The sequence below is a fragment of the Hermetia illucens genome, chromosome 5 (assembly GCF_905115235.1).
Source record: "Hermetia illucens chromosome 5, iHerIll2.2.curated.20191125, whole genome shotgun sequence".
Taxonomy (NCBI): domain Eukaryota; kingdom Metazoa; phylum Arthropoda; class Insecta; order Diptera; family Stratiomyidae; genus Hermetia; species Hermetia illucens.
Genome location: NC_051853.1, coordinates 14,613,380 through 14,628,062, shown reverse-complemented (window position 1 = coordinate 14,628,062; position 14,683 = coordinate 14,613,380). Strand labels below are relative to the sequence as shown.

Genomic DNA, 14,683 nt, shown 5'->3' with positions numbered 1-14,683 from the left:
CCCTACATAATAGCATTGAAATCTTCCAATTTCCACATTTTAGCCACTGGAGACGATTGGTAGTCGACGGTCGGTAAGCAATGTTTGTAAAGGCAGGTAAATGCGTTTGTTGATGAATCCCGAAGATTGAGCTTACCGATCAACACAACCTAATCCCAGTCTATATCCTTCAAGATATAGGGTAACATCCCTGCTCATTAAAATTATCTAATAATCTTACCCTTGTCCATATTAAATCGATCACCCTTTTAGGAAGGGAGATAACGAGGACGAGTTCAGTCAGAGACCAATTGAACTCCTTCTTCGGCTCGTCGTGATCAGTTTCGCCATTTGTTTCTATCAAATGCCTGATCTGCAGGTAATCGCGAGGCTTTTAAAACCCCATCCAGCGTATCAAGCCACCGTTCTTTGAGCCGGCCTTTTAATCTTTTGTCGTCGGTTTCGATGTTGAGACCAATTTTGGCAAGTGAATTCTCGTTAGCATGAATTACGTGACCATACCATACCATCAAAGACGCCTCTCTCGCAGTTTTTCCACGATCGGTGCAACCCCATATCGATCGCGAATATCTTCATTTCGGATGTGATCAAAACGTGCCACGCCAGTAGTCCAACAAATCTTCATCTCCATTACCGCAAGACATCATTCATTGTGTTTTCTAGTCGGTCAATACGTAGAACCATTGAGCGCGACAGGACGGACGACATTGCGATAAATTTTAGATTTGAGACGTTCGTTGATACGTCTATCACAAAGAACACCAGTTGTGGATCCAGGTTGCATTAATGTGTGAAGCAATTTCATTAAGCAGTTCTCCATTGGCTGATAGCGCTGATCTGAGGAATTTAAATCGCTCAATTCTGGGCAGGTCACTGCCTGTTTCTTGGGGATCCGTCGTCAAAAATTCAATTTTATTCAGATTCAATCTGAGACCGTGTTACATGAGGCGATCATTCCACTTTTGGGCAAGTTGTTCGAGATCATTTTTGCTATTAGATGCTAGGAAAACATCATCTGCATAAAGCAATGTATAGGGCGCTGGATGTTGAATGTCCAGTGTGACGGTGTCCAGAACAAGAACAAAGAGGAGTGGTGATGAGGTGCTTACTTGATGAACACCAACACGAAGCGGTTTTAATACACCCGCCACACTCTGAACCACAGTTAGATACTAGACAGCTACCTCACTCCCCCTTGCCCCTGAAGGGGGAAATCAGTGCGAGTACACACGATTTCAAATTGTTTTGCCCTTGAGCATGAGCAAGATGTACCGAAAACCCGATCAGCTGTGTTTGACATACCGCCCGCACTTGCCAATGTATTGGTGAGATTGGCAAGTTTTTGCTTATGTATAAGTGAATACGTGAAACAGCTTTTTGCTATATGCGTGAGCACGCCGTAGTACCAGAATAGCAAAAGCTCACCGATCTCTCTCTTACCAATACGATTTGACCAAGATTATGCCTTTTCCTTGTTTAGCGTCTCTGATGTGTACAGATAAGCTTCTGCAAGCACATTTGCAAGTGGGGTAATTTTTGTAAGGGTACTGCCTATAGTAGATCTACTGTGCTCTGAACTTTACTTTTCGGATCGTGGTAGAGCAATTGAACCCAGCGCACGAGTTCTTCTGGCACGAAGTGTTGTCGTAAAGCATACCAGATGAGTTCGTGTGGTACACGGTCAAACGCTGTCTCCAGATCCAGAAAGGCAATGTAAAGAGGGCGATGCTTCTCACGGTGTTTTTCCATGAGTAACCGCGCAGCGTGTATTGCGTCGGTAGTTCCATAGTTCTTGACAAATCCGGCTTGATTCACAGTTATTTCACCGATTTCGCATCTGCCTGGTTGCGTTCAAATAACTGGGTATGGGAAAGTAACCGGATCGGACTTTAATTTGAACATTCTACTGGTTTACCTTTCTTTTGCATATTGGAACTGTGGTACTTTGTTGCCAGTCAGATGGTGTTCTACCTTCCTCAATAACCCAATTAAGAATTCACTGAGCCACAGCGTTCGATTCCAGCTTTGCATTTTTTAGAGCTCAGATGCCATGTCGTCAGATTCTGTGGCTTTCCCTGATTTCATTCGTTTTATTGCTTCTTCGATTTCAGTTGCGCTGACAAGTGGAACCGCTCCAAATGTCGGCAATGATTGGGGAAGTGGAGGATGAACAAATTCTTCAGTTGAAATCGAAGTATTCTCGTCATCTATCCGGCGTGGCTCGATGGTCGCGGTTCGACGGTTGGTAAGCAAAGTACCGTTCTTGTAGACAAGTGGTAGCTTCCTCCAATCTACAATTTTTGGTTTTAAACATAAATATAAATACTTACTTTCTTAAGTAGCTGTGTACTGATGAAGGAAGTAGGTAGCTCCCGAAATATAGATTTACGTTTAAAACCAGAAATTGTAATTTGGAGGACCCCTCTAACCTCTACCGTTCTTGCCATTAATGCAATAGAAGTATTCTATATGCTGTGGGCGTTCATTTCAGCTTTTGACAAGTCGATACAGATCTCTCTCGCAGTCCGAGTGTCTAGTTTATCGTAAACATTTTTGTAATGGACCGCTCGAGTAACAACTATCGCTTTCTTTGCTTCCCGGTTGACATTCTTATAAATTTGCCAATTGGCGAGCATTTTATCGTCGCGAAAATTGTGGTAGTTCCGTAAAGGACCTTCATTTCAACATCGTCGTTCCAAAACCAGGGATCTCTGTTGACGTACCGCTTACCTGGCTTGGTGACACCTGGTTTGCAGAGGCCGCTTTGTGGATCGTGTCTTTAATTTAGTTCCACGATTCTTCCACATTCGTAATAGTTGGTAATCACGTAAGTGAGAGCATTTCTTCTTTCTTCTTACGAAATTACCAGCACTTAATGCGTGGCGGGCCAGTGCATTCCTCACGCTGTTTTATCGGTGGCTTTATTCGCAGAACGGCAATCAACGGCCGATATTGAGGTGCGATAGTCTCATAGGGAACGGCTTTGCAATCAGTGACGGTGGTAAAATGTTTGCGTTTGCGTTTTACTATTCCCACTATAAAATGTAGGAAGATGAAACAATCGTTTGATGAACCATTTATTGGTAAGCACAAGGTCATGAGTGTCAGCAAAATCGTCTATACGCTCGCCATGTTCATTGTGCCCTCCAAACATCTTTCCACCATGACATCTATTACCGGCTGCCTTTTCACCCACATGACCATTAAGGTCGCCGGCAATGATGATATAGTCATCAGCAGGAACATTACAGGTCTTTTCATCGACCTGTCTGTGGTGCCTATGCGGTGAAAAAGTGAATAGTGCGATCAGCTGATATAATGGTGAGCTTCATCAGCCGGTCATCAAATCGTTCGGCGTCTCTAATGGCATCATGGAAGCCCTCTGAGATTGCAATGCCAACATCGTATTGAGTGTACCAAAATAGAGTTTATAGTAATTTTTACCATGTTCGCGTTCTATGTTACAGATTTTGGCACGTAGGACCGGGGCCCGTCCTGTCGCGTCAACTGACCATTATCGAGTATGCCACTACGTTCACTATAATTATTTGGCGATTTAGAGCCCAGATGCTGAAAATGGCCTCCCCTCGATCTATCACTCGTTCTGCAGCTTGTTTGACAATGTAATTCCAAATGTTTTTCTCGCAACTTCTAATTAGATTCAGGTTATCCTGTCGTATGATTTGGGGGGCACCTGCGGGGGGCCCGGGTAGCGGCTTCATGTGGCAGGGCGGTGGAGGACCTCAAATAAAGTGGTTTTCTGATCTTGGAGTCTGATGCTACGTTCATCCGTGGTGGCTCTGCCTGTGCGATGGTTGGTCCGGATGGGACGCAAGTCTCACGTTTCTCCTTTGATGTCAGTTCAGTTTTGGTGGTAGAACTTTTTTCCGGAGGATTTACAGACTCACTTCATACTCGTAAATTACTCAAACAAACTACCCCATTGCGTCACCTAGTAGGAAAAATACATGCCCTTGCTTCTCTTTAAGTCTTTGAATGCTCTATGGTATCCAGACCTTGTTGGACGAGCCGAGCGTATTCAGTTTCTCAAGGCATTCTCATAGTAATTTAGAGTTCACCTAGTTGAACCTAAGTGCATTGATCGTTGCTTGGCAGTCGGTAAGAATAACAATGTTCTGCCCCCTGTAGTCCCTTTGTTGATTAAAGGAGGCACATCTGCCCATGGCATATATTTCCGCTTGGAATACACTAGTGTACTTACCTATTGGTTCGAAGTACAATTTCCTTGGACCATTGACAACGGCACCTGCTCTCTGTGCTGTGAGGGTTTAAGCCTTATGTCTCAGTCACCCTCTCCCAGTTTGCCTTGTAACTCCAACGTGTTTCAAACTTCTTATCAAAGTAAAACCTCGTTGTCATGTTATCCCTTTGTATCAGTAATTCGGGATACCGCCTAAAAAGAATATCAATCTTCCTTCGGTTTTGGCAGCTCCCCGCCTCCCTGACACCCCGGTCATCCTGAATATTGCCCCCCTTGGCTGAATTTGTATGTGATGGAGAGGGGTTAATCCCATAAGGATCTCCAGGGATGCCGTTGGGCATGCCCTCATTGCCCCAATAATACCCACGCAAGCCAGTCTTTGGAGCTTGTTTAATTGCCTGTGTGCAACTCATCAGACGCTGCCTCACCTCTGCCCTGGACGAAACCGTTAGTCCCTATTTTTAAATGCTTAGGTGCCATGCCCCAAACGAGGGATCCGTGAACCAAAAAACGTGAGAGCAAGTTGCTCTCTATTTGGTCCATCAAGTGGATGTGGACTTAGGATCCCTCACTATCCTAAAAAATATAGTTACGTTCCTCTGGGAGAGAAAGCTTCCGTTTCCAGCCTGGAACCTACGTGTTCTCTGGAAATCCGAGACATTGACCTTGAACCAGGTAGAAGAGGTCATCAAACGTGAATGTCCAGAGGTAACCAATATCCAGATTAGTATCATGCCTGCGAACTTCCGAGGCGAAAAACTCGCTGCGGTGGAAGTTGCCAAGCAATACGCCTTGCGTAAATGCGGTCGGTCAGGCCATAAATTGAATACCTGTAATGAAAAGGAAAGCTGCGTACTATGCAGGGACCGTGGTGTGTCTAATGAGAATGTTGCACAACTGCGGGCTCCGGGCAGTGTTCAGTCTTCAGGGCAGAATTGGAAAGAGCTAGGATGCGGTTAACATGATTCGCATCTTACAAATCAATATGCACCGGAGTGCAACCGCTCACGAGTTGCTACTGCAGTTCGCTGTGGAGACCAAAGCTGATTTAGTACTCATCAGTGAGCAGTATCGACACAAAGAGCCAGTTTTATGGCACCCTGACATATCAGATACCGCTGCCATATGGGTTCGGGACGGCACCCTCCTCCAAGGCCGAAGGGACGGTTTTTTTTTTGGATTCGGTGTTCAAGGATAACGTTTTTCAGTGTCTATTTTACGCCGAATGAGACGATGCTGAACTTTCGACGTAGGCTTGATGCTTTGGAGGACGCTATTTTAGGGACAATTGGGCGAATTCTGGTCGGAAGTAACTTCAATGCCAAGGCACTTGAATGGGGCATGCCTCACACAGACTCCAGAGGGGAAACGAATTCTGAAAATGGCGGCAAAAATAGGACTGGTAGCTCTAAACACCGGATCCATGCGAACATCCTGGTGCCCAGGCTGCAAGGGAAGCATTCTAGCCGTAACCTTCGCGTCGGAATCCCTGGTGTTGCTGGTGAACGGGTGGCGAGTTCTGGAGACTTCTCGGCAAGCAACCGTCAATACATTGCCTTCGAAGTGGTTGATACAAACCCTCGGTGTGCGCCACCCCGGCGCTCTTTCTGTGAATGGAATATTGCGAAAGTGAACACCGAGAGGTTGTTTGTCGAAACTCTTGGAACAGATGGGGCCGCGCTGTGGAGGGTACTTCTGGGGGCGGTGGCACAGTAGCCGACCCTGTGGTAAATTCAGTTATGAACCTAATAACAACGGTATCGAGACGTGACAAATCTTCTATGTATTGATTGACGGTGGAAATTCCAGAGCTCCGGAAAGAGTGTCATAGGCTCCGCCGCTTAACACAACAACAATGAGTACGCATCAGCCAAAAGAACACTCTTCAGCGCAATAAATAAGAATAAAGCTCACTGTTAGCACGATCTGGTCGACGAAGTGAATGGGGGCCCGTCGAGACTCGGTTACAAGCTGTCAACTCGACTTCATACCGCCCAATATGTATGCTTGACACTGCTGGAAAAGTGTTCAAAAAGACTCGCTGAAGCGATACGTGCTACGGAGATTTATCTACCCGACAGTTTGGTTTTAGAGCAGGGCGATCCACAGTTGATGATGTTATGCAAGTCTTGGATGCTTCTCGACGAGCGGAGGCTCATATCCGCCGAACTCGTCGGGTGGTGCTCCTCGTAACGCTTGACGCCAGAAACACCTTTAATTAAGTAAGATGGAAAGACATTATAGGCACACTAGACAATACTTTCCACGTGCCGAACTATCTCTTACGAATATTGAAGGACTATCTGAGGAACCGCTCCCTTCTCTAGAAAGTCTGAGGAGGATGGAGGTCACGTTGGGAATAGCACAGGGATCCATCCTAGGGCCGGACCTCTGGAACTTTACCTGTGATAGTCTACCTCAATTCGACATGCCTGAAGAGTCGCACTTGGTCGGTTATGCAGATGATATTACGGCGCTTGTTGCTGCACGCATTGTCAAACAGGCGCAAAGCAGACTCGACGGGCAAACGGATGAACGGAACTACTCATTGTTTCAACCTTGCACTGGAAAAAACCGAAGCAGTCATCCTCACTAAAAAGAGAATTTCGACCCTGCGTTTCATATTGGGCGAGTCGATAATCGAATCAAAACCAGCGGTAAAGTACCTCGGGTTGATTCTTGACGCAAAGATAGGCTTTTTTTGAGCAAATCAAAGCAGCAGCGAACAAGGCTGCAGCTGGGGTTTCGGCGTTAAGTACGCTAATGGCAAATATTGGTGGTCCTACGTCTAGCAGGCTACGTCTCCTAATGAGTTCAACACAGTTTGTCCTACTCTACGGCGCAGAGGCATGGGCTGACGCTCTTGGCAACAAGGTATATCGTTAGCGTCTCGCGCAAGTACAGAGATGGTGAGCTTTTGTCTGCGTACTGACTGCGTACTGTCTCTGAACCGACCGTGATGGTGATCGCAGGAGTGATCCCTGTTGTCCTTCTTGCTAAGGACCGTCAATTGCAAGGGAGAAGTGCCAAGGGAGGTGGTTGCTCGTGAAGAACGGCAACGCACCCTAGACGAGTGGCAAAACGAAACTCGAGGCAGATGGCGGCTCATCGGAAACTTAGATCTATTTCCTTACCCAATTTTTAAGTGGGAATGGAGGTTTTCAGTCTTACCTACACAAGACTGGAAAGGTACGATCTCTGGATTGTGTGTTTTGCAATGGAGTTGTGGACGACGCACATCACACTTTTTTTTCTTGTGGAAGGTCGAATGGGATTCGTCAGCAGCTCTATTTAAACACAGGGGATCTCTCTGCAGACAACATTGTCGATGAGGAGTGGTGAAAGGTGGAGCCGTGCTCCCCATTACGTTCGGGCCCTTCTCGTTACTAAGAGGATAGAGCTCGGCAGGTGGAGGAACCGAATGGCAGGTTTCTGGAATTGGCAGTTCCCTTCCTTCTCTCCCCTGCCGTTGGTGAAAGGAATTCCCTGATTTGAAGGCTGCGCAAGGCATGCGAGTTCGGGGACTACCCCGAAGTAATGTGAAAAACATAGGGTAGCTCTCTGACGATGGGGAGGTGTTTAGTTGGTAGTCCGACGACGTACCGAATGGGGAATCCAATACTCTGTGCGTAAATGCATTCACCTACCTGTTGTCGTCCTCGCAGTATACCAATGTTGAACTCGGATTCGGCGTCCCCCTTTTTGGGTGTAATCGACTGGCTCTCAGTATCTCGGAAATGTGCTTACATTTGGTTCGCCAGTTTGTTTTTAGTACGGGGTCTGTAACAGTGTGAACTAACCATTAAATGTAATACATAGTGTGAATTAACAATTAAGTTTACTACAACTGTATTTAATATACATTCAACTGTCAAATAAACATGATTCCACAACATACTGGCGACGAGGACGGTCGTGTTTTTCGTTTTTCCGAGCGCGAGTTAAATATGGACGCCACACAGTTTGCCGAATTTTTACGTGTGCAGGCGGAGCAACAAACCGCCATCCTAAAAATTCTTGAAAATTTCGCTACCGTGACGGTTGGTAGAGAAAACATCTCTACAGAGGTAAAAAAACAAAACATCCTAAAAAACTTTAAATGTGAGAAATATGATGGCGTTACAACGGCTAGTGTTTTCGTAGATTATTTTGAAGCCCAGTGCCACATGTGGGGAATCGCGGATGATATAAGTTCGAAAAGAGAATTATTCGTATCATGTCTAAAGCCGGAAACCTATCGTGAACTAAAAATTGCATTTGCGGACGCAAAGAAAAAATTTGAAAACCTGACTTACACGGAAATCGCGGAAAAATTCGTGAAGTTTTTTGAACGAAAAACCACGCGCTTCAAAGCTCTAACGAACTTTTGGAATTGTGTGACGAAAAAAGATGAGTCATTCGAATTTTACGCGAACAGGCTAAAAGACATAAGTCGCGATTGTGGCTACGACGGCGACATGCTAGAACGTCAATTACGTGATCGGTTTGCAACGGGTCTCAACCATCCCCGACTTGAAGTGGAATTGAAACAAAGGTGGCCAGAGCTAAAAACATTCGATGATATTGAAGGCATAGAAAACGAAGTGTCGTTCGCGGAAGTTTTCAAAATAGCGCTATCAAGAGAGTTGGCGGAAAAAGACATTGTAGAAAGTGAATGCGCGGAAGTGAAAAAGATAGTAAAACGTCGTGCGAAAATCGGTAAGCGGATCCGAATTTTGTCGGAAGAACAATGTTTAAGATGTGGTGCGCGTGAAAGACATTCAAAAGACAACTGCAAGGCGGCGAATCACAATTGTGAAGCGTGTGGCAAACGTGGACATTACGGGTCGTGCTGTATAAGAAAAGGCAGAGCTAAATTGATCGCGAGAGACAAAAAGAAACAACAGCGTATTTACAACGTAAAAAATAGTGATACATCTATTTCGAGTTGTGAGCAAGTTTTTAAAGTAATGAGTGCCATTGCTAAGAAAAGAAACATTGACGTTAAGATAAACGGTGTCACGTGTACGATGGACTGGGATCCGGGCGCGTCAGTTTCCATTATAAGTACAGATTTTTGGAAACAGATCGGATCACCAACGCTTAAAGGGAAGCCAAAACTACGGGCTTATGGCAATTTCGATTTACCTTGCCAAGGGGAAGCTACAGTGACAGTGACGCTGAACAAGCGAACGCGATCTTTGAAAGTAGTCGTGGTGGACAACGCGAATCCAATGTTATTTGGCTTAGAGTGGAATGAAGCCTTCAATTTGCCACTGCCCGAACCAGTGTACAACGTAGATCGTGTCAACAACCACGTGCAGCCGACAACGAAACCACTGCATCAGAAGTTAAATGACATATTGGAAGAGAACAAGCAGTTATTCGAAGAAGGACTGGGAAAAATAAATAACTACCAAGTTAAAATTCACGTAAAGGAAACAGCAACACCAATACATATTCCAGCCAGGCCAGTCCGATTCGGAATTCAAAAAAGCGTGGAATTCGAACTTGAAAGGTTACAGCAGCTTGGAATTATCTCACCTGTTGACCCCAACGAAACACCGATCGAATGGGCAACGCCCACTGTCAACGTGGTTACGACATCCAGTACCAACATTCGAAAACATCCGTCAGCAGCTTGCCAAGGGTGAGAAGTACACGAAATTAGATCTACGCGATGCCTATCTACAATTCGAGATTAGTCCAGAGTCAAGAAAATACCTAATCATATCCACACACAAAGGGTATTTTCAGTATAACCGTATGACTCCTGGTATATCGAGTGCACCCGGAACATTTCAAAATTATATGGAAAATCTACTTGCTGGCATACCCAACGTTGCAATCTATTTCGACGACATAGGCATTCCAGGTCCAGATGAAGATAGCCATCTAAGATCATTAAGAGAAGTTTTTAAACGTCTGCGTGAAGCTGGTTTTCGTATCGAAAAGAACAAATGTAGCTTTTTTCAAGACAGTATCGACTATTTGGGCCATCAATTCAACCGAAAAGGGATCTATCCAGTGGAAGACAAGCTGATAGCAATAAAAAATGCTGCAATACCCACTAACAAGAAGGAGTTACGATCCTTTCTGGGATTGGTCAATTTTTACGAGAAATTCATACCCAACTTACATGAAGCATGTTCCGAACTACACGCATTAACTGGTACAAAGTCGCAATGGCGATGGTCAATAAAGGAACAGAAACAATTTGATAATGTTAAACATATGATAGCTAGCGCCCGTCATCTAACTCCTTACGATCACACAAAACCGCTTTATTTGGCAACAGACGCATCCGATGTAGGCCGTGGTGCTGTTTTATATCATCAGGACGAGGCTAACAACGAGTTACCTATCGCCTACGCGTCACGAAAATTGAACGAAGCAGAACAAAAATACGCTACCATTAACAAGGAGGCATTAGCAATATTTTTCGCCGTGAAGAAATTTGATCCATATTTACGTGGGACAAAGTTTACATTAATTACGGATCACAAGCCGCTTCAACACCTGTTGGGAGACAAACGAAATTTGCAAAAAATCGTAAACAACCGTCTGACGAGATGGGCACTAATGTTAGGTGCATACAATTACGATATACAGTATCGTCAAGGCAAATACAATATTCTAGCTGATTGCTTATCACGCTTACCAAACGCACATGAAGCAATTTCGGAGGAAGCGCAGAAGATTCATAAAATTTATGCGGTAATTCAAATACGGAAGCTTGATGATATTGTACTAACAGAACAGGAACTTAGGAAGCAGACGAAATATAACCTAATATTACGACGAGTAATTGAGTTAATTGAGCGTCACTGGCCAGACACGAAGTGTATCAACAACGAGCTGAAACCATACTACGACAAACGGGAGGAACTATCATACGAAAACGGTATTTTGATGTGGCAAGGACGAATTATCGTGCCCGATAATCTTCAAGAAGTAACATTGAGGCATCTTCATAGAGGGCATCCAGGCATTGGCTCTATGCGTGCGTCAGCGAGGTACTATCTATGGTGGCCGAACATCGACAAGGACGTGGAACATACAGTGAAATCATGCATGGCATGTCAACGGCAACGCCCAAAACAATCTGAACTGCCAGTCTACTTTTGGTCCCTGCCAGAGCATTGTTGGCAACGACTGCATGTGGACTTTGCAGGTCCCTTCGAAGGAAAAATGTGGATTGTGCTTGTTGATGCTTTATCAAAGTGGGTAGAAGCAGATGTACTTTATGCTGCCACCACAAGAACTTTGTGCGAATTCCTAGAGGAGAAGTTTATAACATTTGGTTATCCGGAAATTATCGTGTCGGATAATGGTAGTCAATTTACGTCAGAAGAGTTTCGAAATTATTGTCAAAGTCATGGAATAAAACATGTAATGTCTTCACCGTACCATCCGAAAACCAACGGACTAGCCGAACGATTCGTACGAACATTCAAGGAGCGCATGAAAGCCAGTGAATATGATGGTTTATCACAACGTCAGCGCTTGCGCACATTTCTATATACATATCGAAACACACCACACTCCTTTACAGGGAAGGCACCATCTGAATTTTCGCTAGGTCGACGCCTGCGAACTTTATTTAACAATCTGAAGCCTAATGTACGGCGAGAGATGCATTTTAAACATGTCAAACAAAATCTTCAAGCAGAGCAGTCTAACAGAGAGTTCCAACCAGCACAACCAGTATTCGTAAAGACAGACATCGAGAAAATGTGGGAACCAGCCAACATAGTCGAAAGAACAAATCGATATTCCTACCGTGTTCGAACAAAGGACGGTGTAGAAAGAAGACGAAATGCAGATCATATCCGAGAATGGAGGGTAATACCACCATCAATCGACTTCCGGGATGTCTCAGATTTTAGGCGAAACAGTTTCCATTACCAATCTGCAAGCCCGACAGCAGATGATGAACAGGAACATCAGCAGTCTATGCAGTCCGCTATACCGTCGCATGAAAACGGAAACATGAGTGAACAAGGACAACACACCGAAGCACAACAAATTGAACATCCAGTACGGCGAAGCCAACGGCTAAGAAATCGACCCAAGAGACTAGTCGAAGAGATGTAAAATTACTGAAGGAAGGAGAAATGTAACAGTGTGAACTAACCATTAAATGTAATACATAGTGTGCATTAACAATTAAGTTTACTACAACTGTATTTAATATACATTCAACTGTCAAATAAACATGATTCCACAGCAGGGTCCTACTTGTTTGGTTGTAGTTTTGTGACAAGGAGTCAGTGAGGCTCCATTCGAATACAGTTCCGGCAGCGGGAATGGTTCAACCCTGGATTGGGGAGGTGTTTTTCGACTCCCCAGTCTAGATCCGTGGCGTTTTGTTAATAAAAGGGTCGCCTTGTACAGGATGTGGCTATTACCACTCATTAACGGTCTTGGTAGACGACAGGCTTGGCCCCTGGAAAGTTTTACTTCACCCTAGAGGAGAGACAGCTCATTCTCAGAGAGAGAAAGGTTGGCTCGACAAGGTAGCTGGAATATTTAAATCGCTAGCTGCAAAATACTAACTATGCAATTTAGTTTATTCTGTCTTTGTGAAGGAGGAATGTTTCCTGAAGTGTTCTCTCTGCCACATAATTCATAAGTCCCAATTGATTTTCAGTTTTTGCCCATGTCTTCCTGCCGTAGAAGTCTATCATGTTTTGAAATAGCGAAATATTCAGGCAAAACTAACGAACGAATCACAGAGATTGTAAAACGAAAAAGGGTTGAGCGAGAATCAGATTAAAATCCAACTAAACTTAACAAAATAAACTTTTTATTCTCATTTATAAAATGAACTTAACACTCTTCGCTATCCTACACTTATCAACTGGAGCTTATCAACTCAATTGATTCACTTGCTCGCCATAAATGGTTCTTGCAATGTTTTGTGCAACTTCTTTGCCTTTCTCGGTCCCAGGCCGGTGCAAAGGGACAATCTGTCTTCCGTGCTGTTGATGATTTTCTCCAAACTCCCGAAATTTTGTAGCAAAGTAACTGCATCCGTTTTGTTGACTGGCTTGATGTTGGTTAGCGCTGAGACCAACTGGAATACGTGGGCGGAAAAATGGTTTATGTAAAGTTTGAAGGAAGATGGTGTAAAGCAAACTCACCTTCTGATGGGGATTTGAGTCTACGCGTTCCATTATCAGATCGGGCGGTCGCTTCTCGAACAATTTGTACGTTTCAATGATTTTTCCAGCCTCCTCGGCGTTCCAGGCGAGCATCAATGTGAGGTCGGCGAGTAGACTGACCCGGGTAAGGTTCTTTAAAGCGTCATATGGTTCCTAGAATTAAGGATAATTCCCATTTCTGTTTGTTCAATATTCGGTCTTCGACTTACCGGCATGTCAACTTGCACTAGCAGGACTCGGAGTTCAAACTGCTTCCCCAGATTCTTCAGTCTCTGGCAAATGTAGTCCGGGTTGAGGTTGTGGTACTTCAAGGATAGATACAAAATGCAGGTGGTTCGGCCCACAATGTAGTCCGGGACAATTTCCCGAAATTCAATTGGAGCGTTGTGGATAGACTTCAAGATGGGATTCCCTCGCTGTTTAGGATTGACAAGGATACAGTGCGGATTGGCAGGAGTTTGTTTGGCTGCAGCAACGACTTCGGGCGTTGGATCAGCGACTTTGCTTTGAGCTGGTTTTGCAGGTGAGATTTTTGGTATTTTCGGAACATCGGGCGGAAATTCAATGTTCGCCAATTCTGTATCAAACGAGTCGTCACACTCTCCGTCGTCCATAGTTACGGATATGATGGGAAAAGCGGAATCGACAAAATTTCGCAAAAATGGAAACAATAAACAAACCAATGACAGCTGCTTGCAATGTTCCCAGCAGATGGGGAAAAGAAATCATGGAAGTATATCCATCTAGTACGCACAAGATGGCGCTGCGATATTCAGGGGGAAATCGATAGAGTCGTTTTATTTTAAGTAAGGCATGGTGCTTCCCGGTTCAATTTGAATTCTTTAGAAAATAATGCTCCAGCTGTGTTTATTCCCAAGTGATGTATATTTGATTAAATTTTCTTGATATTAGAAAATTCAAACTTAAAATTTCAGAATTTTCATGTAAATAAGAAATAGCCCGAATGTATGCAATAGTGGTTGACTTCGAAGATTAAAAAAAATTGGGACCGTGCATGAGACCCCAAAAGAACTTAATGAAAAAACTGTTAAATGAGATAATATTGTCTTCCGAGTTGTCACAATCTCGGCAGATGTCGGATTTTACCTAATACTAGCGCTAAGTGCCAAGAATTCAGGCTCGGACGATCCTAACTACTTAAATTACAAAGAGGCGCTTGTGGTAGGTCAATGGGAGAACCCGTCGAGAACTCCTCGCAACATCGAGCACGTATGCAGAATGTTTCATTTCTGTATGGTTTGAACCAGACTGTTTGAGAGTCCCAGGACATCAAGGGCTCATAGTTCACCTTCTT

The 14,683-nt window shown here is 44.3% G+C and overlaps 2 protein-coding genes across 2 annotated transcripts; one reads left to right on the top strand and one right to left on the bottom strand.

Annotated features, from left to right (window-relative positions):
• The first annotated feature begins 9,967 nt into the window (after nt 1–9,967).
• Nucleotides 9,968–12,298, top strand: LOC119656970 (uncharacterized protein K02A2.6-like). The gene has a single exon (XM_038063698.1). It carries the CDS (start codon nt 9,968–9,970, stop codon nt 12,296–12,298), a length of 2,331 nt encoding a protein of 776 aa, XP_037919626.1.
• A 748-nt stretch (nt 12,299–13,046) lies between these two features.
• LOC119657279 (DNA excision repair protein ERCC-1) lies at nt 13,047–14,062 on the bottom strand. Its single transcript, XM_038064123.1, has 3 exons — nt 13,578–14,062; nt 13,348–13,521; nt 13,047–13,280 (listed from the first exon to the last, which is right to left on the bottom strand). The coding sequence occupies exons 1-3, from the start codon at nt 13,980–13,982 to the stop codon at nt 13,089–13,091; spliced, it is 771 nt and encodes a 256-aa protein (XP_037920051.1). The 5' UTR covers nt 13,983–14,062; the 3' UTR covers nt 13,047–13,088.
• Nucleotides 14,063–14,683: the final 621 nt, after the last annotated feature.